Source organism: Camelina sativa, chromosome 4, assembly GCF_030686135.1.
Source record: "Camelina sativa cultivar CO46 ecotype springtype chromosome 4, ASM3068613v1".
Classification (NCBI taxonomy): Eukaryota; Viridiplantae; Streptophyta; class Magnoliopsida; order Brassicales; family Brassicaceae; genus Camelina; species Camelina sativa.
The window spans coordinates 15729409-15755783 of NC_141883.1; the positions used below are offsets into that span (position 1 = coordinate 15729409).

General features: G+C 38.2%; 6 protein-coding genes across 7 annotated transcripts; 5 read left to right on the forward strand and 1 right to left on the reverse strand.

Moving 5' to 3' along the window:
* The first annotated feature begins 7037 nt into the window (after positions 1–7037).
* Positions 7038–8529, forward strand: LOC104780270 (uncharacterized). The gene is made up of 3 exons (XM_010504770.3): positions 7038–7642; positions 7885–7992; positions 8083–8529. Exons 1-3 carry the CDS (start codon positions 7286–7288, stop codon positions 8392–8394), a joined length of 777 nt encoding a protein of 258 aa, XP_010503072.2. The 5' UTR covers positions 7038–7285; the 3' UTR covers positions 8395–8529.
* A 91-nt stretch (positions 8530–8620) lies between these two features.
* On the reverse strand, positions 8621–11568 carry LOC104780271 (protein SUPPRESSOR OF PPI1 LOCUS 2, chloroplastic-like). 2 transcript variants are annotated; one of them, XM_010504772.3, is made up of 11 exons: positions 11325–11568; positions 10815–10881; positions 10679–10714; positions 10423–10567; positions 10151–10309; positions 9979–10049; positions 9810–9888; positions 9590–9705; positions 9354–9501; positions 9195–9264; positions 8621–9106 (listed from the first exon to the last, which is right to left on the reverse strand). In XM_010504772.3, the coding sequence occupies exons 1-11, from the start codon at positions 11356–11358 to the stop codon at positions 8943–8945; spliced, it is 1089 nt and encodes a 362-aa protein (XP_010503074.1). In that variant the 5' UTR covers positions 11359–11568; the 3' UTR covers positions 8621–8942. The 2 variants fall into 2 exon arrangements, with proteins under 2 accessions (XP_010503074.1, XP_087366322.1); XM_087510196.1 differs by having other exon boundaries at positions 9810–9905; positions 11325–11529.
* A 1070-nt stretch (positions 11569–12638) lies between these two features.
* LOC104783744 (uncharacterized) lies at positions 12639–13126 on the forward strand. The gene has a single exon (XM_010508861.2). It carries the CDS (start codon positions 12645–12647, stop codon positions 13113–13115), a length of 471 nt encoding a protein of 156 aa, XP_010507163.2. The 5' UTR covers positions 12639–12644; the 3' UTR covers positions 13116–13126.
* A 4075-nt stretch (positions 13127–17201) lies between these two features.
* On the forward strand, positions 17202–18620 carry LOC147945780 (uncharacterized). The gene has a single exon (XM_087509362.1). It carries the CDS (start codon positions 17202–17204, stop codon positions 18618–18620), a length of 1419 nt encoding a protein of 472 aa, XP_087365488.1.
* Positions 18621–18663: 43 nt separating this feature from the next.
* LOC147945781 (uncharacterized) lies at positions 18664–19965 on the forward strand. Its single transcript, XM_087509363.1, has 2 exons — positions 18664–19195; positions 19292–19965. The coding sequence occupies exons 1-2, from the start codon at positions 18664–18666 to the stop codon at positions 19963–19965; spliced, it is 1206 nt and encodes a 401-aa protein (XP_087365489.1).
* A 3332-nt stretch (positions 19966–23297) lies between these two features.
* On the forward strand, positions 23298–25105 carry LOC104783746 (putative F-box protein At3g44060). The gene is made up of 3 exons (XM_010508862.3): positions 23298–24287; positions 24366–24509; positions 24593–25105. Exons 1-3 carry the CDS (start codon positions 23343–23345, stop codon positions 24854–24856), a joined length of 1353 nt encoding a protein of 450 aa, XP_010507164.2. The 5' UTR covers positions 23298–23342; the 3' UTR covers positions 24857–25105.
* The last annotated feature ends 1270 nt before the right edge of the window (positions 25106–26375 follow it).

Consider the following 26375-nt stretch of genomic DNA (forward strand, 5'->3'; position numbering starts at 1 on the left):
TCCAAATTTGAGTAAGAAGGTGACATCAAAGTATTTCCGTTCAGGTAGAGTTAGTAGAAATGCACCAACCTTAAACCCATTTTCTGTTTCAGAAAATATATTAGATGAAATATTGTATTTGTTGAAGAAATTTTGAAATCAAAATTGATTTAATTTGTTTTATGTAGTGCAAATAAGGATTTAAAAAATTGAATTTTCAGTAAATTTAATTAACAATCAACCAGAGGCCTTCAAAAGTTTTTGCATTAAAGACTTTAAAATATTTGGGCCGATGGCAGATGGAAAGTTTTAGTTAATGTATCAAATATATCTACAAAAGATCATCACTAGGTTCAAAATCTCTGCAAAGTGTACAAAGTTATAAAATCAACTTTTATGGGCTTCAAAGTTTCATTTTAGTTATTAGAAAAAACTTCAATGTTGTTGTTTGCACATGGCTAAACATGTCCCTCCAAATTTTTTTTTTTTACCAAATCACAATCTTTTTCTTGACAAAATATATTAAAAAGAAGTTATTTAAAGCAATGAATTCGTGGGGAAAAAAGATGGCTAGGGTTTCCGTACATGAGGCGATTGTGAGGCGATTTTCAAATCTACTCTTCTAATCTCCTAGTCTTGGTACAGTGAGCCCAATTTCTTGTTCTCTGTTGATGCATTAAGCTCGTTGTGGCTACTATGTAGTTATATCGGTTAGGTTCTCTGTTTAAGATCTTTTCCTCCCTCTAGTTAGAGATTTGGGTTCTACTCTGTATTCTGTCAGAATGAATCGACAAAAAAAGAAAAGGGCACAGTCTCTGATGGAGGAGCTGCGAGATTTAGATCTGCTTGGGGAAGGAGAGACAGTGGAGATTCCAGATCTGGAAACATATGACCTTATTGAGGAGAACTCTAAGAGTATTATAGTTCGTTGTCTTAACCCATCGGCTCATAAGGTGGGCGGCTTGGTTAAGGCTCTCGCTCTGATATGGGGGATGGAAGACATAGTCCGTAAGAAAGGAATTGGAGAGGATAGAGTTCAGTTCATCTTTGATAGTGAAGGCGACCTCTACCAAGTGCTATCAAAAGGCCCATGGTTTGTAAATGGATGGATAGTTACTTTGGAGCAGTGGAAGGCAAATCCGGGTCCTGACTTCCTAAAAACAATCCTTTTTTGGATTCGGATAAAAGGGATTCCGATCCATCTTATTAAGAAGAAGACTGTTGAGGCTATCATTGAACCCTTTGGAAAGGTGGATGCAGTGGAGCTCCATGCGAAAAACTCCTCTTTGTTGGAATATCTAAGAGCTCGAGCTTGGATTAATGCAGATGAACCCCTTCAATTCACCAAAACGGCTCGATTTAAAACAGGAGAAGCGGTGCGAGTAGAGTTGACTTATGAAATGCTCCTGAAAGTCTGTTTTCTTTGCAAGAGACTCACTCATGATCAGAATGGATGCCACTACCATGTCCCTGAGACTTCAAACAGAGGTAGAGGCAGCCAAGGTCCTAGAAGAGGCAACAGAACGAATGAACCAAAGGATCAGAGGAAAGGGAAAAGTATTCTTCAAGGTGTTAAAGTAGTTCCATTAGTTCCACAATCGGACAAGGACTCTCAGTCAAATTCAAGACAGCGCTCTATTCCAGGAAGTCAGAGTAGAAATGTCATGGACCGTCTTCAATGGGCAGGCCAGGCTGGTAAACGGAACGATGATGTACCTCTCCAAATCTGGCGACTAAAAGCCAGATTTGAGACTCAGCCTCAAGGTAGTGATAATCTACCAAAGGAAGGTGATTATCCTGACATAGTAGATCATCCTTCCTCTGTCTCTAAGCGAAGAAGAAGCTCTAGTGGTGGTGACAGAGCTGCCAAGAAAGCAAGAAACGGATCAGGCGAGAGAATTTGGCTTCTCCATCGGTATTTGAAAGATTGGGCTCAATTAAGTACAGAAAAGATCAAAGAAGTAGAGCGTAAAGGATCAAATGAAAAACCAAGTCCTTCCAATTCCGTATTTAAAAGATTGGGATCCCAGGTTTCATCCACCTCTCCATCAGCAAGATCCTAATCTAATCCCTCAGTTCATTCTGCCCAAGTGGCAGCTCATTCGAATCATTCTGCCAACATGGCGGCTCACTCTGATCACTGTTCTTGGAGCAGCTCATCAGTCGAATCAGTCAGTCTCCTCGGAGGCAGCTCACGTCCTCATTCCTCTGGCTCGAAGCCTGGGAACAGCAGTGACAAAAACTTGGAAGAAGGGTTGATGGTTAATTCCAATCCTTCAAACAAATTATGAGGATATTGAGTTGGAACTGTCAGGGGGTGGGGAATACCCCTACAATTCGACATCTAAGGGAAATTCAAGGTCGGTTTTTCCCTGAGATAACATTCCTCTGTGAGACCAAAAAGAAAAGGAGTTACCTAGAAAACGTTGTTGGGCATCTAGGCTATTGTGATCTATATACAGTAGAACCAAAGGGCCTAAGAGGGGGGTCTAGCATTGATGTGGAAAGAGTCAGTTCATATTCTAATACTACAATCAGATAAAAGATTGATCGATGTGCTAGTCAAATGGCAGGATAAAGACTTTTACCTAACCTGCATTTACGGCGATCATGTTCAAAGTGAAAGGGGGAAACTCTGGGAGAGACTAACAAGAATGGGAATGCTAAGAGATGGTCCCTGGATGTTAACAGGTGACTTCAACGAGCTGGTGAACCCACAGGAGAAACGTGGAGGGCCATTGAGGTCTGATGCATCATGTAGAGAGTTTAGACAAATGCTATCATCATGTGGATTATGGGAGTTGAAGCACCTAGGATACCAGTTTTCATGGTATGGGAACCGGAATGATGAATTGGTCCAATGTCGATTAGATAGATCGGTTTTAAATCAATCATGGGCGGAGTTGTTCCCCAAAGCTCAGGCTACTTATCTTTCTAAGATCTGCTCAGACCACAGCCCCCTGATAAATGTCCTGGCTGAAGAGGACTGCAGTAGGCGTGCAAACTTCAGATATGATAAGAGATGGATCCAGAGGGAGAGATTTTTGGAGACGGTTTCAGAGTACCTAGGAACTTACCCCTCGGAGGAGGGAACAAATATGATGGAGCTAATTGCGAATTGTAGAAAGGAGATTTCAAGGTGGAAAAGGTCCAACAAACCTAACTCAGTTGCAAGACTCCAGGATCTTCAACTCAGATTGGATGTTGCCACCCGACAAGCCTCATTCGATAGGGTTGAGATAGCTCATCTAAAAAAAGTGATCAATCGGGAGTATCTCAATGAAGAACAATTCTGGCAAGATAAATGCAGACTCACCTGGATCCAAAATCGAGACAAGAACAACAAGTTCTTTCATTCTGCAACTAAAAACAGGAGAGCACAAAATCGAATCCACAATTTGTTCGATGAGGAGGGAAAAGAGTGGACCGTTGATGCGCAGATGGGAAAAGTGGCTGAAGCCTATTTTAAAAAGTTGTTTACGTCTGAAGATGTGGGATACCAAATAAAGGAACTGTATGAGGTAAGCCCCTCGATTGAAACCACTATGAATACAATGCTCTTAGCACCAGCGACAGACGAGGAAGTGAAGAAAGTTGTATTTAATATCAATCCCCACAAGTGCCCTGGACCGGATGGTATGATCAGATTCTTTTTCCAACAGTTTTGGGACAAGTTGGGGCCCAAGGTCGTCAGTATGGTGAGGTATTTCTTCATGACTGGTTGCATTGAGGAAGATATGAACAAAACCAACATATGCCTCATCCCCAAGACACTGAAGGCAGAGAGAATGACAGAATTCAGACCCATTAGCCTTTGTAATGTGGTCTTCAAGATCATTGGTAAAGTACTGGCAGCAAGACTGAAGAAAACCTTGCCTACAGTGATCTCTGAAACGCAGGCAGCTTTTGTAGAGGGTCGTCTCATTAGCGACAATATCTTGATTGCTCACGAACTTCTTCATGCGCTAAGTTCTAAGGTTTTTGACCGAGTGGAATGGCCATTCCTAGAGCAAGCAATGAGGGTTCTAGGTTATGCAGATGAATGGATTAAGCTAGTGATGGCATGTGTGAAATCAGTCAAGTACCAAGTCTTGATAAATGGTGCGGCCTATGGAGAAATAACACCAATAAGAGGACTAAGGCAGGGAGATCCCCTCTTTCCTTATCTTTTTGTGATCTGTATCGAAATGCTGGTGAAGACTCTACAAGTAGCAGAGAGGAAAAGTCAGATCACAGGTCTCAAGGTAGCCAGAAGAGCCCCTCCAGTCTCCCATCTCTTATTCGCCGACGATAGCATGTTCTATTGTAAGGAAAACGAAGCAGAATTGAGCCAACTGATCAGAATCATTGAAGAATACAGCTTAGCCTCAGGCCAAAGGGTGAACTATCAAAAATCTTGTATTCACTTTGGAAAGAATGTGCCACAAGATCGAAGAAGTGGTATTAAACAAAGTCTGGGAATAGAGAAAGAAGGTGGTCAAGGCTTCTACTTGGGGCTTCCGGAATAGACTGAATTTTCTTCAAGAGAGAATGCACACAAAAGTGAATGGTTGGCAGAATATTTTCCTCTCTCCAGGTGGTAAAAAAGTTCTTCTAAAATCGGTGGCCTTAGCCCTCCCAGCCTATACAATGACGTGTTTTAAGCTCCCAAAAACCACTTGTGAGCAGCTAGCTTCGACAATGGCTGATTTTTGGTGGGAGAGAGGGTAAAGGCATCCACTGGAAAGCATGGGAGCATCTCAGTTGGCCCAAAGCGGAGGGTGGATTGGGGTTCAAGGATATTGAACGGTTTAATATAGTATTATTGGGGAAAAAATTATGGAGGATGCTGACCAAACCTGAATCGCTAATGGCACAAATTTACAGAAGTAGGTACTTCAGTAAGTCAGACCCCCTCAATGCTCCACTCGGATCTCGTCCTTCATATTGGAGAAGTATCCACGAGGCTCAGAATATGATAAGGCAGGGATTACGAGCCATAATTGGCACCGGTGAATCCATCAATATCTGGCAACACCAGTGGCTAGGTGCAAAACCAGCTCAAGCGGTGTATTCGACTAGGAATATTCCTCCAGAATTACACCAGACTGTCTCGAGAATCCGAGTAGTTAAAGATCTAATTGAGGATTGTGGAAGAGAATGGAAGCAGGACCTCATTTCCATAATCCTACCAGAGGAAGCTGCTAGAAAGATCCTGCAACTGAGACAAGGGGGAAGGCTAACGAGAGACAGATACGCTTGGGACTACAGCAGATCAGGGCATTACTCAGTCAAGTCTGGCTACTGGGTTCTAAGCGAGATCATCAACAAAAGGAACGAGTTACAAGAGGTTCTCCAACCGAGCTTATCTCCCATATATAAACAAGTCTAGAAAACTGATGTTCCCCCCAAAATCCGTCATTTCCTATGGAAATGCTTGGCCAACTGTCTGTCGGTCTCAAGTAATCTTGCCCACAAACATGTTGCTCGAGATAACTCTTCTTGCAGGTGCTCAAGTAGTAGAGAAACAGTTAACCACCTTCTATTCAAATGCACCTTTTCAAGATTGACATGGGCTTTATCTTCCTTCCCTGTATCCCCTGAGGGAGAATGGTCAGATTCTATTTACCAAAATCTCCATTATGTGCTGAACATCACGGAGTTTCACCCCTAAGGATCCTTACATAGCTCACGCCTGATCTGGGTTCTATGGAGACTTTGGAAAAATAGGAACAGTCTATTATTCCAAGGTAAAGAATTTTCAGCTCTAGAGCTCACTGAGAAGGCGAAGGAAGATGAAGATGAATGGAGGCTTCAAAAACCACCCCAGCAACACACTGAAGCCCACCAAAGCACCAACAGCGCAACAACCTCCTGGATTCCTCCTCCTACAGACTGGATAAAGTGTAACAGTGATGGGGCTTGGAGTGAGAATGGAACAAACACTGGTCTTGGTTGGGTAGTGAGGAATGAGAATGGACAAGTGTTATGGGTGGAAATGAGGGCTATGCCAAGAGTGAACACAGTGCTGGAATCTGAAATCATAGCTCTAAGAAATGCAGTGCTTATGCTCTCCAGATTCAACTATAGGAAGTTGATCTTTGAGTCAGATTCTCAACAACTTGTGTCCATAATGAATGATGGAAGAGATGTCCCGTTCCTTGGGCCAATAATTCAGGACATAAGACAAGCTTTCCAGCACTTTGAAGAGGTGAAGCTGCATTACACACCTCGTGAGAGTAATCAAGTGGCTGACAAAGTTGCGAGAGAGGCTATCTCTTTGGAGAATTATGTTTCTCGCATATTTTCTTTAGTGCCAATTTGGTTAAAACAATTAGCGGAATTATAATTTGTGTAAGATTGTGTAAGGATTTAATTACTATCCTTTGGTGAATGAAGAGTAGATGTTGAGCCAAAAAAAAAAAGCAATGAATTCGAAAAAGGTATATATCACACGAAGCATGGAGGCACCTTTAACCAAAAAGATAATATTTTTTGGAGAATTGGCAAGAATGACTTAAAAAAAACCCAAAATTAACTAATTGACTACTCTAACCATAAACCTACTATATATTCTGTATAATATACAATATAGACATATTTATCCCTACTATACCAACAACTTCTTCCACTACAAACCACACCCCCTGCTTCCTAACAACCACTTTCTATTACCATCACACCAACTCCGACCGCCGGCTCACCGCCGGCCCACCGCAGGTCCACCGCCGGCCCACCGCCGGCCCACCGCCGGACCATCTCCAGCCCACCGCCGACCCACCGCCGGCCCACCGCCGAACCACACGCCAGACTATCGCCGGACCACATGCCGGACCACCTCCAGCCCACCGCCAGCCCACCGCCAGCCCACCGCCGGCCTACCGCCGAACCACATGCCGGACCATCGCCAAACCACCGCCTGACCATCGTCGGACCACCGCCTAACCATCGCCAAACCACCGCCTGACCATCGTCGGACCACCACCGGACCATCGCCGGACCACCGTCTAGCACCACAGCCGTTCACCTCATCCACTACTACCCTTAAATCATAAAACCCAAAAAAGTAATTTGCTCAACCCTTACTCTTTTTTTTGACAATCACTCAACCCTTACTCTTAAATTTCAAATTTTTTCAATAGTTATATTATTTATTAGTTTTTTTTTGGTTACTCACCTAATTCACCCATATTTTTTTTCCTTTAAAAAAAAAAACCTTTTCGAATTTTCCGGTGACGAAAACGTGAAAACCAAAAGCCACACAGACTCAGTTCACATTCACACACACTCTCACTTCCCCCAAAATCCATTTCAAAAAAAAAAAAAAATGTGTTCTTCGAAAACCCTAACACACCTCATCTCCACCGTCGTGATTCTTCTAATCACAACAACAACCAGTTTCCACAACGCCGTAGCCTTAGGCGGAGACGTCGTCGTCGGAGGAGGTTCAAACACAAACCATATATATTCCCCGTGCTCCGACACCAAAATCCAAAGATCCGATGGATTCACATTCGGAATCGCATTCTCCTCTCGTCCTTCTTTCTTCCTTAATCAAACAGTTCTTCTCTCTCCCTGTGACCGTCGTCTCACTCTCGCCGCCATGAATTCACAGCTCTCTATCTTCCGTCCTAAGGTCGATGAGATCTCTCTCCTCTCCATCAACACCTCCGCTTTTTTCCCGGTAACAACACCAAAAAAAACAAAAAAAAAAAATCTGAGTTCGTCATTTTTTTTTCGTTTATTAAAATAAAATCGAATTAGTTTAGTGAGTCAGATTAGGAAAATGTGAATTTAGTTTGACTTTGGTTTCTTTGAAAGATTTAGTGTTGACTTTACTCTAATTACATGTCTTGTCTACTTATAGTAAAAATGTTAGGTACAGACAGTATATGTCTAATCATTATTATGCAAATGTATCTTCAGGACAACTATGGTGGATATATGGTGGCGTTTGCGGGTCGGAAATACGCGGCGAGGTCTATACCGGCTTTTATTGCTAACAGTACTTTCATCGTTACCAGTTTTACTTTGGTAAGAAAGAAACCCTTTTTTATTTTATTTTTGTTACCATGACTGAAGAATCTGAATTATATAACCTTGTTAATTTTATGGTGTTTGAAGGTGATGGAGTTTCAGAAAGGTAGGCTTCAAAATCTGTATTGGAAGAGAGACGGGTGTGCGTCTTGCAAAGGGAATCAGAATTTTGTGTGTCTCAACAGGCAGGATTGTGCGATTAGAACGCCGAGCTGTAAAGTTCGGGGAGGTACGGTGGACTGTAGTCTCGGGATCCAGCTTGCGTTTTCCGGCACTGATAAACACTTGAGGGTTCTTAACTCGTGGTATGAAGTTGAGAATCTTAAGCAGTATTCTCTTTATGGTCTGTATTCGAACCTCAAGAGCTCTCTTACCAGTCAGTTCAACAATTTCTTTTGAGCTTCTTGAGGAGTTCTGTATTTGTTTGTTTGTTTGTTTGTACCACGTAAGTTAACCTCTTTGGTGATTCACTCTAATGGTTTATGAAATGTAACACGAAACTGCAGCAAGCGGAATGTTCCTATTCTGGTCAAATCTGGCTTGCTTCAACCAACTTGTTTTCAGAGTTAGTCAAGAGTCGATCTTAATAGTTATCTCAGTTTATAACCATACTTCAACTCAGATATGTAAAAGCAATATACGTGTATTCGCAAAGTGAAATGTGTGTTCTCTTCTCTATGAAACCCGCAGCTTTCAACACAAAACTCTGGCAGCTGTATTATATACCAAGACAATTAAGACTAGTAGTTCTGTAGTATTACAGGACTGATTCCTATGACAGCACTTCATTTATCTTCTCAGGAACTCTGTCAATTGTTTACCAGCATCACCTTGGGCTGTGTTTGCCTCATCTTGTGGCGTTTCTGATCCCACCGTAATTACACAAGTATATCCTTGAATCAAGACACTGAATATGTGCTTCTCCTTGATTGCTTTATTCTATTAAACTATGTTGATGAAGCAAGATTGGTGACACCGAAGTAAAGAGTCTTCTGGTTGAAAGCATTTATGGCATAGTCAACCTGAAGGTGGCCCAATGGAGACTTGAACCGTAGCCCATACCCGAATCCATACCCAAACCCCGGCTTCCCTTGTCTCAGCGAAGGGTTTCCTGAAACCAATTCCGTAACAGCTTTATCATTTCCATGTCCCAACAACTTCTTTATGGGTCTTGTTCAAAGCAGGCAGAGTGCACTTACCGGGGACAAGGCGGCTTGAGCCTAGGTCCGTTCCACAATCCAAGAAGATGGTCCCTTCTGTCATCTCGTTCTGTACACAAAAGGAACCAAAGCTCAATGAAAGCTTAACAGGAGAAACCATTTGATAATTCTGAAGACCAAATCAATAGCTCCACGTACCAAAGGCAACGCCAATTCTGTATTAGCAACAAGGCATGACCGCCCTGATCCAACAGCACCCTCACCATATCCCCGAACACTGCCTAGCCCACCAATGGCAAATGCTTGATAAGGTGCCATGTCTCCTACAATTGAACCACCTGTCAAGCTGTCACAGAAGAGGTAAGAACCACAGCAAAACTAGGATATCTATATGTTCAGTTGTTTAGACAGAGTATGTAAGATTATGTCAGTACCTTGCTAAGAGAAAAGCTGGTCCCAACCTGACACCTTTTGATGCAACAAACTTGAAACGGTTGAAGATAAGCCACTTGGACACAACCGGAATACCTTGTTCTATTTGCATGGTGAACTGAATATGCGAGAAACCAGTATGAAAGAACAGAAAAGTTGAGAAACCAGTGTAAAATGACTACGCGATTTGCCTAGGCTATGAAACAGAAATGAGTTTCTTACATGAGAAAGACCTTGGTCGGTAGCCTTTGCAAACCGGGATTCTTGCTTTAAAACTACCATACTGTCATGTGTATTTCCACTGCATAGCAAAGAATTCTGTACGATGTAAATATCAGTTTTATGCTAGCGCTTAAGGAAACAAACCAAGGCAAGAGATATTTAATATCACCTGCATGTTATAGGAAATCCATCCAGATCTCTGGTTATCGCGCGTCCGTCATCGTTAATCGGACGCACATGCTGCACCAATGGAGAATATTACTCTTTTACAGCGAAGCGAAACAGTAAAAAGAAGAACACTATTTGTTCTACAATGTCTGAAGAAGGTAATGTGCGGGTACCTCAAACTTTACACTGGTTGTGCTGCTCCACTTTGAACTTGCAGGCTCGCTCAAGTCTAAACCAACAGCTAATTTAGAAAGATTTACACCTCCACTCCCTGACCGAGAAAAATTGTCAACTGGGGTGCCGTGTACCCCTATCTCGGGTGAAAGACAATGCTGTACCAGATTACCAAAATTTGAATGTATTAACCATATCAGAACATGGAAAATTCACTTTCTAAGATAGCTTCATAGATCAGTCACAAAACAAAATAAAAAGAATTGAGTACCTGTATGAAGAAGCACTGTTGTGGTCGCCATTCAGGTCTAGGTCTCCTAAAAGCCACCAATACATTAGAATCATACAACCCTTTATCCCATGATACATCAAGCTTCTCGCTTCCTCCAAACAAATTTGGATGTTTGATACAGAGGCTGCAACAAACAGACCCAAATAAAACACTTGACTCAAAAAGAAAGATATGAGCATTTCAGTTCTGCAGATTGTACAAACTGTAAGTTGTAGCATAAAATCACAAAACTTGCCTGCCAATCACTAGAGAAAGAGGACTGCTAGTATCCCTGTTCAAACAGCAACAAAATGAAGTTAAGTACCGTTCGAAGAAGCTAAAGAGGTACAAGTTTCATGAGTATTGGTTAAAAATGGATGATGGGAGCAAACCTGAAAGCAGGAAACATTAAAGAAGTACAAAGCTTGTGAGTGAAATCCACATTGACATCAATCTTGGCTGCAATCAACAACAACAAAAATTCACAAATTGACACTGCCGATCGAAAACCATTTATCAAAAAACCTTCACATATCAAATCAATCCTATCCCACAATGATGATCAGTAACAAAAAGGTTTAGAAGGTGATTCCTTTACAAACAACCAATGTATCTCTTTATGGAAGCCACAACATCAAATCAATCCGATCTTAAGATTACATGACATTCAAAAGTGAGACCAAACCCACATGATGGTTGATAACAAAAGTGGCAGAAACTGTTTACTCATGCCACACTTATACACATAACACTATTGCATATGAAATGAGTCAAAGCCCCTCCAAAATTTATTGGTTGTTGTGAAATTTACAATCAAATTTCAGCAGATTATCACATTAATACTGATCCAAAAACACGAAATTTTGAAAGAGATGGGTTTAGAAAAAGATAAGAGTGATGACCTCTACCAGCGTGGATGCTCTTCTGAGCTCCCATGGCGATGGAATAAGAGAAGAATCAACCATAAAGAGAACCCAAAACAGGAATTGGCATTAGACAAGCAATGCCCAGAAAGAAAAGGAGGAATCTTTGGTTTTCCTCTTTCTTCTTCTTCTTCTTCTTCGCGAGTGATTGTGCAGAGAGGTAAAGGATTTGTTTTTGATGCTTAGGAGTTTTGGATATTTTAGAGAAGAAGCTTTTAAGTTTGGGTTTTATCTCTTTCGTCTCTCTTTTTAATTCCTTTTGGGCTTCATGCACGTGGGCCGTATCTACAACTATCCAAATCATATAATATGGAAAAAATGTAAAAAATAAAAATAAATAGTTATTCTATCACTAATCCAATTCCTGTAAAGTCCTACTAACTTTATAAAGTGTAAAAAATTATATTGTCATGATATTGATTTTAAGACAAATGTTTAATTTTCATTAAAAATAAAACTGTTATTTTAATATTAGACTAATAAAATCTTTTAAATAATTAATTATTAGTTTCCAAAATATATATATATATATATTATCTTTCTCTAATTAATTATGGACAAAAATTACTTATTAATTTTAAAAATTGTAAACTAATCAGAATTTTAAAAACTAAGATTTATTTTTTAATATATACAATATAATTATTTTTAGTAACTATATTTAGAAGAATTTGTTAAAGATTTTAAATTATGATTCTCCTATCATTCTTTTTTTTATTTACAAAATTTTTTTGACTTCCGTAAAAAACTATATATATATATATATATATATATATATATATTGGTATCAGTTAGACTAGCTATATTCATTTTGTGACTAAAATTTGGCTACTTTGGCTAGGCATCAACTTAAACTGAATCGAAGATACCAAAAAGCTCCTAAACAAATAAGAACCTAATAAACTCTGAAACGTAACTACAATTTCTATAAATATACCACCTTCATGTTAGAAAAATAATAATAATAATAATAATTAAATTGTAACTAATATGACGTAAACAGTAAACCATATTTTTATTTTTAGTCGATTGTTATACCTCTTTAGTATTAACAGGGAAGGGAAACAAAAACAAATTAACGAAAGAAACAAATATATACATGAGAACAAAGGAGCACCTTTCGATCCGAACTGTTATTCCTCTATTTAGTTCACCAACTAAGTAACAATAACGTATTAAACGAGAAAAAAAAACCGTTTTGAGAGAAAAATTGTATACATAATAAACTCCAAAAGTTGTAACTTGAAAGATAAGGTAACTCAAATAATATCAAAACACAAGAACTCAAAGATAACGAAGATGAATCCCAAAACCCTAGTTACAAATTTTCTCATCCTTGTCCTTGTACAAATCTCAAACTTATCGTTAGAGGTAAACTCGTTACGTGCGTACCACAAGAAGGACTATACATCAGAGTATAAGGTACGGCCAAATACGCTTGTACGAATGGTCATCACCAACGATCTATTCGGTCTAAAGAATGGAAACGCGGGATTTGTATGCCCAAAGGGTGGCAATAAGGTATGGAAGAAGAGCAAACCAGGAGACCGGTACGTCGTGGTTGAGTTTAAGTATGACGGTAAGAACAGGCACACCTTCACGTATTGCCATCTTCGTTCTACTTTTGGGTTTGTCAACTTCCCGGTCAGCGTTCATCCAGACACCTCTGCTCAGTGTTATCCTAGCTACGTATGTGGTTATTCCGTTCGAAAAGATGGGGTTTTTTACAAGCCTGAGAAGAAGCTTTATCCATGGAAGAAGCATGAATAATTTAAGATCGTATTGACATATTGAGTATACATTGTAACTTATGGGTGAAACATGTTGTATAAAAACATTTATTTTTTTCCTTTTTGTAACGTATAATTTACTTTCAAACAATGATTATCTTTGTTTGTTCTATTGTATATGATTTGGAGCTTAATTAAGGTAACCTAGCAAAATTACTTCAAAAATACTCAAGTTGTCAAATATAAATTAGTTAATCATATTATCTAAAACTAGTTTAATCTTTAAATTAAAATTAAAAATAATATAATGTTTTGATAATGCATATTTTAGAGTTTTCAAAAATTTTACTATATGAAAATTTATTATTTAGTTGAGGATCCAGAAAATAATTAATTTTGTTCTTGTCAAAAATGTATTTTCAAAATAATTAACCCAACCTTCGTGTGTGTAGTATTTCTTGCTTTGTTCTAACAAACTAAAAGAATAAACAAACATTTTCATGTCAATACCATTTTCCGATTAGATGATACTAACTGTGTCTTCATTGATTTATTTTAGAATCACGAAGTCTTTAACAAAACACACCTGCAACTTCTATCTATATCAAGATTAATATATATATCCTTGATCTTTCCTCTCATCCGCAGAATTTTTATCACCAGTCACTATGACTCTGATCTATGCTCATTGTTTGGTTCACTTGCAGTGTTGTATTTTGAGCTATTTGAGGCAATGCCTTGTATAAATGTTGGCTACGCTCATTTGACAATGGTTTTATATTGTCTTATATTTTATTTCCCATCACAAACAGCTGCCATTAGCAAAATTTGCTACTCTGATCAAACAACACATCTCTTTGAAATAGGGCGGTTACACGTTTTTTTTCTCAGGCAAATAAACTATATAGATTAACATTTACAAAATACATAAACATTTCTAAACAAATACAAGAAAATTGTTACAACTTTAATAAAGGAGAAGAGAATAACCATGCTATCTTTAGAATAATAGGTTAATAGAGACATATATATATATATATAATATATTATGTTCTTTCCTCACATACTTTATGACTAGTAACATGTAGCTGAGACTCCAAAATGCATTTAACATTATATTATTTAAAGTGCAGAAACTAAATGTCTTTAGAAATGTTTCTAGAACTTGTGAAAAATTAAAATATTTGATGGTTCCCAAGAAAATTCTCTATGTTCATCGTGATATATCATATATCTGTTAGTTTCTCTCCCATGATTACACTTTTAAGATGACGATAATATTGGATTTGTGGAAGTATGAACATACTATTATTAATATATAAAAGGTTACAGTCAATATACTAATTACCAATTAGTTTTTAGTAGCAATCCGAAGATAAACCTAAATTTAACATGGTATTAGAGCTCATGTTTTAAGTTCTGGTGGACCTAGAAAAGTGCATACGAACATGCATCTTGTTAACCCAAGTAAGGGGGCCCAAGAATAGGTTTATTATCGGTCAAGTGAGATCGGTTCGAGATGCAATTATCATCTCGAACAGGCGTGTTAATATCCCACATGTGGTCTTTGATTTGAATGGGAGATTGTTGGATACAATCCAAGTCCCACATCGCAAGTTTGAAGAGACTATTGTTGATATATAAAGGTTAGGGCCAATCCACTAATTACCAATTGGTTTTTAGTACAAAGCCCGAGATAAACCCAAATTTAACAAATAAATGACAAAAAAAAATTAATATAAATTTTTTACCAAATTTTTATATTTCTATTACAATTTTTCTTTATTATAAAATTTAGATATTTCAATTATCTATTATATTAAATTTATTTGCTTTTGAAAATTAGAAAAATAAATTAAAATGTAATTCATTAAATTACATGACCAATGTTCCTACCAAAAAAATATGACCAATAATTGTTCTAAATTTTTACTACAAATCTACACAATATGCTGAAATTAATATAAAACAATTTAATATATATAGCATTTACAATTAACTATACAATACTATATAGAATATGTTTTTCTATGATATCTAATTAGATTATTTGTTTTAAAATGAACCATTTTCCGAGATAATACATTTAAAACAACAAAATAATTTTCCTATAATTATAATCATTATATTTAAATTCAAATATTAAGCTTTGGCAAGTCGCCAATATATAGTCAAATTCAATAATTTATATTACTTTACTGATATTAATAATATTAAGAGAATAAAATTCAAGTTAAATTTAAATATATAGTTTAACTTGTGCATGGAAACGGTTCTTATAAAATAAAATCTTTATCTTCACTGAAAAAATGTTCATTTTTATATAATGATTAGCTCTTAACAAAATGTACAATGATTAATTTTGTTCTATAATTTATATTTAAAAATCTTTATTTATGGTTAAAGAAACAAGCGGTTTCTTTTCAGCGATCCAACACAACCTTTCGTAATCTTCACCGTTTCTGACCGGCGTCGGTTTTTCCGGCGTCGGTCGGCCTTCCCTACCCTCTAGACTTACCATGTTTCTCTTTTGTTAAGTTTTTAGATAGTCAATAATGGCAAATCATGGTTTTCAAACTTACGTCTTTGGCCTCCTAGCAATGATGGTGTTACATGGTCTAAGTCCGGTGGCTTCAATTCAGGCTTTGATCTCGTTGATGGCTCCATTGTTGGATAGGGAAAAGCATCCAATCAACCAGTTTTCACCAATCGATCCGAACGATGCTGATTCAAGACATCCCCAGATTGGTTTCTTCTTTGTAATTTCAGTTTGGTGGAATGTCCGATTATCAATCGGTGAGTGTCTCCCTACCTATAGGTACGGAATTTTCATTTGGGTTTTTGATCCTGGAATCAACAATTTCATCACGGTGGCTGAAGGATATAGTCTTCCAATGGATCGAATCTGAAAAATTTCATTCATATCGTGATGGGACTTCACATTTTATCGGGCTTGAATCTGAAATTTTCTGCACCAATTGGGGATGAGCGTGTTTATTTTGATTTTGTGGATGGTCTCCTTGTTGAGTTTGTGGATGGTCTCCTTGTTGAGTTTGTGGTTTTAACACAAACTGTTTTTCAAGATAGTGAGAGATACACAGCAGAATCAATTGACAAAAATGGTATGGGCACTTTTACTAATAGACGAATACGACTTGATTTAATGATCAGGAGACAAAACTTATGTTCTCTCATCAACAATCTCCTTATGGAGTTTCAAGTCGACAATGTGACTAGAAGAAAGAAAGTCACATGTGTAGACAAGCCAAAACACAAATGTGTCCACAGTCCTCTTGGTTTTATACTAGGTGGAGACGAAGATGAAGGACTTTCAAATAGTCTTAGGAGACATTGGAGACATCGTACACTATGGAAACAACCATGGATAATAAGACAACGGATTTCTCTAAATGATCATAGAGAATCATTGCCGGAATTATCAAGTATATCGATCTCAAGAAGGCAACAAGATCTAGAATCATTTCCAGCAACATTAAATCTATTTTTCTTAATTAAAGTAATGTCAATGACATTTTGGAGTTTCAGCACCAAGCTGATAGCCAATAAAAAGTGTGTGAAGGGGGGGGGACTTAACAGATTTTATCTGTTGCCTAGAAGTCTAAATAACAGTAGGGTCACTACCACTCCTTCACTGAAATTGTATCAATTTCATGTATTTGCGTATAACGGTTGTATAGGAATGTTTCTGTATTTTGTAAACACTTTTTGTTATTAATATAATTGATTTGTGGAAAAAAATCTTTATTTATTTATTTTTGACATTATTGAGTCCAGTCCTTAACTCAATTCCTACTACGTGGGATAAGAAGATTTGATAGAGTTCAACTTGGAGGCGACAACTGCAAAAAGTGAATCTTAATTAAACACTTACACAAGGACTTACAACTTTTTTCGATTTCACTGATTCCCTTTTTTGGGCTTAGGACCTTCTTTCTCAGTTAGAGTCTTTGTCTAAGCTTGAGAAGATAGTACTGTTTAGAAAAACACGTTTCTGCTACCGATTTCCATCCTGTTTCGAGAGAAAGTTAAGATAATTGATCAAATCCTCCCCAAAAATTAGGGTTTGTTAGTTGTTTCTTATCAAGTCAGAGTTTTTCGTAAGAAGATGTCCGCGGCAATGGATAAAGCCCTTATGGCCATGTCGCTTGACGAAGAAGAAGATCTTCCTTTTGAAATGTCGGATCTACCGGAATTCTCATCTTCGGTGAGAAATGCAATCAGTCTGGTTGGCAGGATTTTAAACCCAGAGGCACAGCCGATGAATAGGCTGTTGAGAAATCTGCCAAGAAAATGGCAAAAAGAAGGAAGAGTAAGAGGTATAGCTCTAGACAAGGAAAAGTTCCAATTCATCTTTGATTCTGAGTATGATTTAAAAGATGTTTTAAGCAAAGGAACACATACGTTTAATGAATGGTCAATAGTAGTGGATCGATGGTATGAAGACCCGCCCTTGAATTATCTTCAAACAATGCCGATCTGGGTCCAGATCTGGAATCTGCCGATCAACTTCTACACAAAAGCAGCGATAACAGCCTTGGGGGAGCTTTTAGGTCAAGTGCTAGAAGTAGCTTTTGACCCGGAGCAGCCTCAACTTCAGGGGTATGTGAGAGTAAAAATCTTGTTTGATGTATCTAGACCTTTGAGAACCTCCAAAGTGGTCAATTTACCAAGAGGTGGATCAGTGACAGTCAGATTTCAATATGAAAGGGTGCAAAAGCGGTGTTATAAATGTCAAAGACTCACCCACGAAAAAGATGCTTGCCCTTTAGTGCTAAAGGAAAGAGAAGAGCTGAAGAAGGCTAAGCAAAGGGGTGAACCTGCTGAAAGGAAAAAGAAACCTTTGTTTCTTAAAGAGTCTGATCCACTCTTTGGAGTCTTAAGAGAGGATCAAGTAGGAGTTGATGTCGATTCAGGTAGACCTAAGATAGCACTGGATGTGCTTGAAGGTATGAGACAGAATCTACTGACATCTAACGAAGGAGAAAAAAACTGGAGAATTGAAAAGATCAGAAAGTCAGTGAGTGAAGTGGAGAGGGACCCCATGCTTCAAAAATCGATATTGAGGTTGGAGCCTTTACCGCTGGTTCACTTGGATCTGAATAAAGATAAAGGCATGGTGTTCAACTATGAAGAGGTTGGTTATAATTTGGAGAGGCCAGAAAGAGAGGCTCCTGTTCTAAGCAGGAGTTTGGAAAGAAATTCGGAGACAGATAGGTCTTTATGGAGAAGGGATCAGAGCAATCAGATTTCTATCCACGACTCAGGGAACTTCCTAGCTCTCTCTCAGCCTTTTCAGGTTAATCCGACGGTTTTCAGAACTGGCTCTTTTGTAGCTGGTTCGTCCGGGATTAAGCCTAAAAAGCCTAGAGCAAGAAACAGACCCACCAAAAGTACAAGAAAAGCTAAACCTCTGGAGGTGGGGCATACTGAGGAGATTCAAGAAATGAAGTTAGGGTTAAGTATTGGGGTAAAAGAAAAAAGGAAAGCAATGAGGGTCCTAGTACTGCGAAGTCGGCAAAACTGATCCCCTTGGAGGTAGTCCCAAAGGAGGGACTGCCCAACGCGCAATGAGTATGATAAGATGGACTTGCCAAGGCTTGGGACGGTCTCAAGACTTGGCGATTCATCGTCTCACGGAATTGCGTAAAAAATACTTCCCTGAGATTCTGTTTGTAATGGAAATGATGCACAATAGAAATGTTTTAGTAGATTTACAAGTGTGGTTGGGCTATGAGAGGGTTTTCACTGTCGAACCAGTTGGTAAAAGCGGTGGTTTAGCTTTTTTCATCAAAAGCGGAGTTCAGGTTGATTTTAAATATGTAGATAAAAACCTGATGGATTTTCAAGTTCATTTTGGGGCTTTCTCCTTCTTTGTCTCGTGTATATATGGTGACCCTGTTTCCAAGAAACGCAAGGAGAATTGGGAAAGATTAAGCAGGATAGGAGTGAGTCGTAAGGAGAGATGGTGTATTTTGGGAGATTTCAATGATATCTTACACAACGGAGAAAAGCTTGGTGGTCCTCGAAGATGTGAATCTCTTTTCCAACCTTTTGCTGAGATGATCGAAGTCTGTGATATGAAGGAATTGGATAGCAAAGGTAATAGCTTCTCTTGGGCTGGTAGACGCTAACTTTGGATTCAAAGTCGACTTGATAGGTGTTTTGGTAACAAGGAATGGTTCTCTCAGTTTCCAGCTTCATATCAATACTTCTTGGAGATGAGGGGATCAGATCATAGACCCATTTTGATCAAGCTGATGGACTCACAAGAGGAGTATAGAGGTCAATTTCATTTTGACAAGAGGCTGCTGGGTAAACCAAATGTGGCGGAGGCAATAGTTCAGGCGTGGGGTAACAGATCAGGTGAGGATGAGGTTTCAGTATCTCAGAGATTACGTTTCGCTCGTAAGGCTCTCAGTGTTTGGAAAAAGGCAAATTCCCTAAACGCTCAAGATGCCATTTCTCAGATTGAAAGATCCTTAGAACACGAGCAGTCCTCCTCCTTGCCAAGGTTTGGGTTAGTAGTTTCTTTGAAAAAGGAATTAGCATTAGCCTATAGAGAGGAAGAACTTTTCTGGAGCCAAAGAAGCAGATTTGCTTGGTTAAGAAGTGGAGAAAGAAACTCAAGTTTTTTTCACGCTTCAGTTAAGGAGAATAGGGCAAGGCTAAGAATAGCCTTCTTAACAGACAAGAATGGAGTTGATCAGAAATTTGAGGCTGCCAAAGGAGAGGTTGATGTGGAGTATTTCCAATCTATATTCTCTTCTTCTAACCCCACTCTCTTTGAGTCTTGGTTCTCAGATTTCCCGAGTAGAGTCAGTGAGGATATGAATAGAGGGTTATTAAGGACGGTTTTTAGGAAGAAATAAAAGAAGCAATGTTTTCCATCAATCCGGCAAGTGCCCCAGGTCCTGATGGGATGTCAGCACTCTTTTTTCAAACTTACTGGGAAACTGTGGGAGAGCAAGTAATCAAAGAGGTGAAAGTTTTTTTTGAGGAGGGTAGGAATGGAACTATACACACTTATGTCTGTTGCCAAAAATTCCACATCCTTCATTGATGAAGGATCTCCGACCGATCAGTCTATGTTCGGTTCTTTACAAAGTCATCTCCAAAATTATGGTAAAAAGGCTACAGCCTCTGCTGTCAATCATAGTGTCCGAAATGCATACGGCCTTTGTTCTTGATAGGTTGATATCAGACAATATTTTGGTAGCACAAGAGATTGTTACAGTATGCACACAATCCCGAGGGTGTCTATTGGTTTCATGGCTATCAAGACTGACATGTCCAAAGCATATGATCGTCTGGAATGGAGTTATATTCATTCTCTATTGTTGGCGATGGGTTTTAGTATCCGATGGGTGGAACTGGTAATGGTCTGTATCTCTTCAGTGACTTTTTCAGTTCTCATTAATGATCAACCTCATGGGATGATCAAACCTCAAAGGGGAGTAAGACAAGGGGATCCTTTATCACCCTTCTTATTTGTTCTGTGCACTAAGGGGTTAACTCATCTCCTTAATAGAGCTCAAAGTGAAGGTACAATATCGGGTATTCAATTACATGAGAGTGGTCCAGCTATACATCATCTTTTGTTTGCGGATGACAGCCTCTTTATGTGTAAAGCTTCAGCTGAACAAGCCGAGACTCTTTTGGCAATCCTGACAAGATATGGCAAGGTCACAGGTCAAGAACTAAATCCGTCTAAATCTGCTATCATGTTTGGTTCGAGAGTATCAGAGGAGGTGAAACACGAGATTCAGATCAAAATGGGTATTCATGATGAAGGTGGAGCGGGTAAGTACCTAGGACTACCTGAATGTTTTAGCGGGTCGAAGGTGGAAATGTTGAGCTATATTAAAGATAGACTCAACTCAAAGGTCTCTAGCTGGCATGCGAAAACATTGTCTCTAGGTGGAAAAGAATTCATGATTAAATCTGTGGCAATGGCGATGCCAGTGTTCGCAATGTCATGTTTCAAGTTGCCTAAATCTACTTGTACTAATCTGTCAAGCACAATTGCAAACTACTGGTGGAGTTCATGTGATTATCGAAAGAAGATTCATTGGATTAGCTGGGAGAAGTTATGTTTATCCAAAGATTTAGGAGGCATGGGGTTTTAAGATAACAGACTTTTCAATCAAGCCCTGTTAGCCAAACAGGCTTGGAGACTGTTGCAGGAACCAAGTTGTATGTTCTCAAAGCTGATAAAATCAAGGTACTACCCCAATTCTTCCTTTTTAGATGCGGGAATAGGTACCAGACCTTCATATGGTTGGAGAAGCATCATCTTTGGTAGGGATTTGTTAATCAAAGGATTGATGAAGAGAGTTGGTAATGGGGCATCACTGAAAGTCTGTATGGACCCATGGATCGATGATGATGTCATGAGACCTCCATGGATAAAGAATTCAATCATTGATATCAACCTCAAGGTGGAGGACCTTATTGACTTTGGGCATAGAGACTGGGATCTACAAAAGCTACACTACCATTTCTTGCCTATTGATATCGTCAAAATTTGGAAAAAGAAATCAGTGGTAGCCAGAGAGGATTTTTTAGGTTGGAAATTCAATAAGAGTGGAGCCTTTTTGGTAAAGTCGGCATATTGGCTTGCTTGTCAAATTAACAATCAGAGGAATATACAAGAAGCTGATATGCAACCATCGATCAACATTCTCAAAGCACAGGTCTGAAAATTGCAAACTGATCCAAAGCTAAAAGTCTTTCTCTGGAAAGTTTTAAGTGGAGCCTTACCGGTACTATCCAAACTGAATCGCAGAGGACTCAGACTTGATGAGAGATGTCAAGTGTGTGGTCAAGATGGAGAATCAGTAAATCATGTTTTATTTGAATGCAGTATGGCAAGACAAGTTTGGGCATTATCAGATTATCCATCCCCTGAAAATGGGTTTGATAAAGGTTCTGTTTATTCAAACATGCATCATTTACTGGTTAACAGAGATAATATTCATTGGCCAACTCAACTGAGAAAGAGTTTTCCATGGATCATATGGAGAATCTGGAAGAACAGGAATTCACTGTTTTTGGAAGGTAAAAGCTTTCTGTTGCCGACTTCAGTTCAAAAAATCGAAGACGATGTCGAGGAATGGTTTACAGCTCAAAGATTGGATTCAAATGGAGAAGAAATTATTCCAGTAAGTCCAAGACCTGTGGAAACCAGTAATGATGGGAGCAACAATGGGGAGAGAAGTGGAGTGAGAGGTGAAAAGTGGAAACCACCTGATACGTCATAGTTTAAATGTAATGTTGGGGTATCATGGTCTCGAAGGAATCAAATGGGAGGTGGGGCGTGGGTGTTGAGGAATGAGAAAGGTGAGGTGATTTTACATAGCCGTAGAGCCTTTTCCAACACCACAAGCAGAGATCAGGTCAATTTTCTAGTTGTCATTTGGACGATGGAAAGTATGATCGAACACAGATGTGTAAACGTTTTGTTTGCCTTTGAAGACAAGTTGCTAGTCAATTGCGTTCTTCGACCAAAAGCTTGGCCATCCTTCTACTATGAATCAGGAGAGTTACGAAGGAGGTTGGAGTTTTTTGTGCAGTGGGGATTGGAAATGGAAAGTCCAACAACTAATAGAGGAGCTTTTCTCATCGCTTAAAGCGTCACAAGTGAGTGCAGACTGCAGTCCTATGTAGCAGCTAGTTATCCTAGATGGTTGCAGCAGGTCTTTGAAGATGAGAGAGTTTCATCCTCTTTATAGTTGGTAAAGATGGGAGTTTTTTTGGTATAGGTCTTACCGCTAATTGACAGGTCATGTTTGTTCAAATGATGCTGTCCAGATTAGTTCTAGTAGGAAATGACAGCCGGAATTTTTTGAAAAACTGTAGTGTGCATTGCAGGTTGTAATCACTTGGTTTTAACACCATATATATATATATATAATCCAGATGACCAAAAAAAAAAAAAAAAAAAAATTAAACACTTACACAATAAGATTTCCATTAGTTTAAATTTATATAATTAAATCTCTATTGACACGTGGTTAAAAGTGGTTAGAGATTAGTCTTACATTCCACATTTAGCCTTAGAAAATATGTAGAAATTATCCTTAAATTTATAATTAAAGATAACTTTAAAATTTATGATAAAATAGAGATCGTAAATTGAAGATAACTATAAAATTTAAGATAAAAAAAAAATACCCTAAGCCAGGGCTCAATATAAGGCATACCGAGCAGCAAAGCAAATCAACAACAAAGACTCTCAAAGCTTGATATGGGACATGGAGAAGAAGTTGCTAAACAGTTGACTCCGACATCAATGGATTGTCTTTCTGATGATCTCCTTCTCCAAATCTTATCCTTCCTTCCCACAAAACAAGCTGTTTCAACCTCTGTTCTCTCCAAGAGGTGGAGAGCTCTGTTTGCTTTCACTCACAATTTTGGCTTCGACACTTACATCTTTTGCCACCCGAGAAATAATAAACGATATAAATATGAGACTAGTGAAGACATGCGAAAGAGATTCAATGATTTTGTGGACAGAACATTGGCTTTGCAATTGCAAGGGGGTAACAATATAAACAAGTTCTCACTTAAACTTTGTAAATATTATAAAGTTGAACAAGGTGACGTTGACCGATGGATATGTTATGCCCTGGAACACGGTGTCTCTGATCTTCATCTACACATAAGAAATACGTGGATGTTTTCAATCCCATCCAAAGTCTTCACCAGCACAACACTTGTTAAGCTATCATTGGAAATACCATTGTCAGACTTCCCAAACGTTCCGGATGCATCTCTCCCAGCACTAAAGGTTCTCTTTCTTCGTTCAATCAGGTTTAAGGATGATCAATTATCTAATTTGCTTCTCCCTGCTTGCCCTGTACTTGAAGACTTAACCATACGATATCCCCGGTTTACTCCAAATTATTCAAACGTCATATCCAGCAAAACCATTAAGAAACTCTCCGTTATCTTTGGCCATCGCAATGGTGATTCTGTTTCCAGAATAATTTCATTTGACACCCCTAACGTTGTCGACTTCTTTTACTCTGATTATCTTGGGAATGAATCTCCACAATGTCGTTTCAATTCACTTGCCAAAGCTACATTGAACTTTGAATTATTAAAAGATGACAAGCAACCGAATGTGAGGGATCTCATCAGTGGGATACGCAATGTCAAGACCCTTCACTTGACTTCTTATGCTGTCGAGGTTAGTTTCCGTGTGTAGATTGGTCTCATCATCTTTTTGATTAGAAACAGGATAACATTTATTGTGTGTGTGTTTCAGGTGATTTCAGTAAGCTGCAAAGATGGATTACCCGTGTTCAACAACCTCGTTGATTTAGTCTTTTCTAGTAAAGAAGAAGGTTGGAAATTGCTTCTGCCACGTCTGCTACATCGGTCTCCAAATCTTAAAACTCTGATTCTCTCGGTATGATAAAAAATCAAACCCTGAACAAATCTTACTTTATATTTATCTCACTATGGCATGACATTATCCTCTTGATGCTTCAGGGTCTGGATTGTTTCCCATGTAGACGGCATCGGTTTACTAGTATTCCCCGGAATAACCGAATAATTATGTTGCGTATCATCAAGTATAAAGGATATGTAAGCGAGCAGAAACACGTTAGACATTTCTTACAGAATATGGAGTGTCTTGAAGTGTTGAAAATCCACGTTTCACCTTCAATGGATGGCACCAAAAAGAAGCAACTCACTGAGGACCTTTTGAAGCTTCCAACAGCTTCCTCCAAGCTCAAGATACAAGTCATGTGATCATCACATGCATTAATCATAAGTTATTGTATTTCTTTAAAAATTAATGATTTTAACTATTGTTTTGTTTTAGTTAGTGGTTTCTGAGCTATATTGCTCTAAAATCGATGGCTTATTGAACAAGAAAAATTAGCTTATTATTAGTTACCATTTAAATTTTAGGGGTTTCTGAGCTTGTATTGGTCCATAAGCTATGGCTTATTGATCAACTTTGGTTACTTTTATGTTAAAGAATAACGTATTTTCCAAGCGTAAGGGGTACAATGCTTGATTTTTTAATTCTTGTTTGATCTGCTGCCGAAGTCTCAATGTCTCTTGTTTACTGCACATCTCCTGTTCCAAGCTAGCTAGTGTGTTTTGCTGGGAAACTACAATCTCAGCTATTTTTTTTTTATCTCTGTGTAAACCGAACCAATCTGAGAAATCAAAAAGATTCTTACATAGTATATTACAAAAAAAAAAAGCAAATGCGTCTGCACACAAGAATCTCAATATCTCATCATGAAGAAACTTAGAACTGGTAAACACAGTCTTCAAGGCTCCACAACTTAGGATCCAGTCCAGCACTCTTGCTTTCTTCGTCTTCCCCACAAACAGAGCCTTCATTAGATTTGATTAAACCAGGTACGCAACCCGAGACTGTCAAGAATGGGATACTGAGCCACAGCCACTGATTCCTTTCTTCCGTAAGAAGATGTACAATTTTGCATGTCCAGGCTTTTAAGTTGTTGTAACTCAACATCCTCTTCTCCTCCCCAAACAAACATCAACAACTTTATGTTCTTTATAGCCACCAAGGCATGTTTCTCAGCAATGTTTCATCTGATGATATATATATATATATATATATATATATATATATATATATATGGGCAGAATTCTCATTTTAGATGCATCTCTATTTATATCCTTTTTTTATATATTGCCATATTGGGTTTTTAAATTATATTTTAGGTTCTTTTGTTAAATTTTTTAGAGAAAATAATTAATGCATTAGTGGACTTCTCTCTCAATTAATTAAATCCACATATTTAATTTTAGAGGCCTATTGGTAACGACTAATCGACTTTGACTGCAAAAACTTTTGCTATAAAAATTTTAACTGTTAAAACTTTGTCAATTAATCTATGTCACAATCTAAACCGACATAAATCATGTAACAAGGAATTGGCCGTTGTTAATCTAATGATTTGTTACAAACCGACTGAAATTTCATTGAGAATTTGTTTAAAATATATTTTTTTGATATATCCCTATTCAAAAATGCCGCTTCTTGGCCATTTTCATTTTTTTACTCTTTTAATTTTTAATGATTATTTTACCCATACTTGAAAAATATTTAAGTCAACAAAATGAAAAAACAAAATTTTTCAGCCAAATAATTTCGGACATATTTTCTCACCAAAAAATTTTTGGAAAAAAATTTTCGCCAAAAATAATTTACAGGGCATTTTTTTCAGCCAAACACTAATTATAAATTAACTCCAATGTTGGTAGTCCAAATCGGAATTTACAAGGC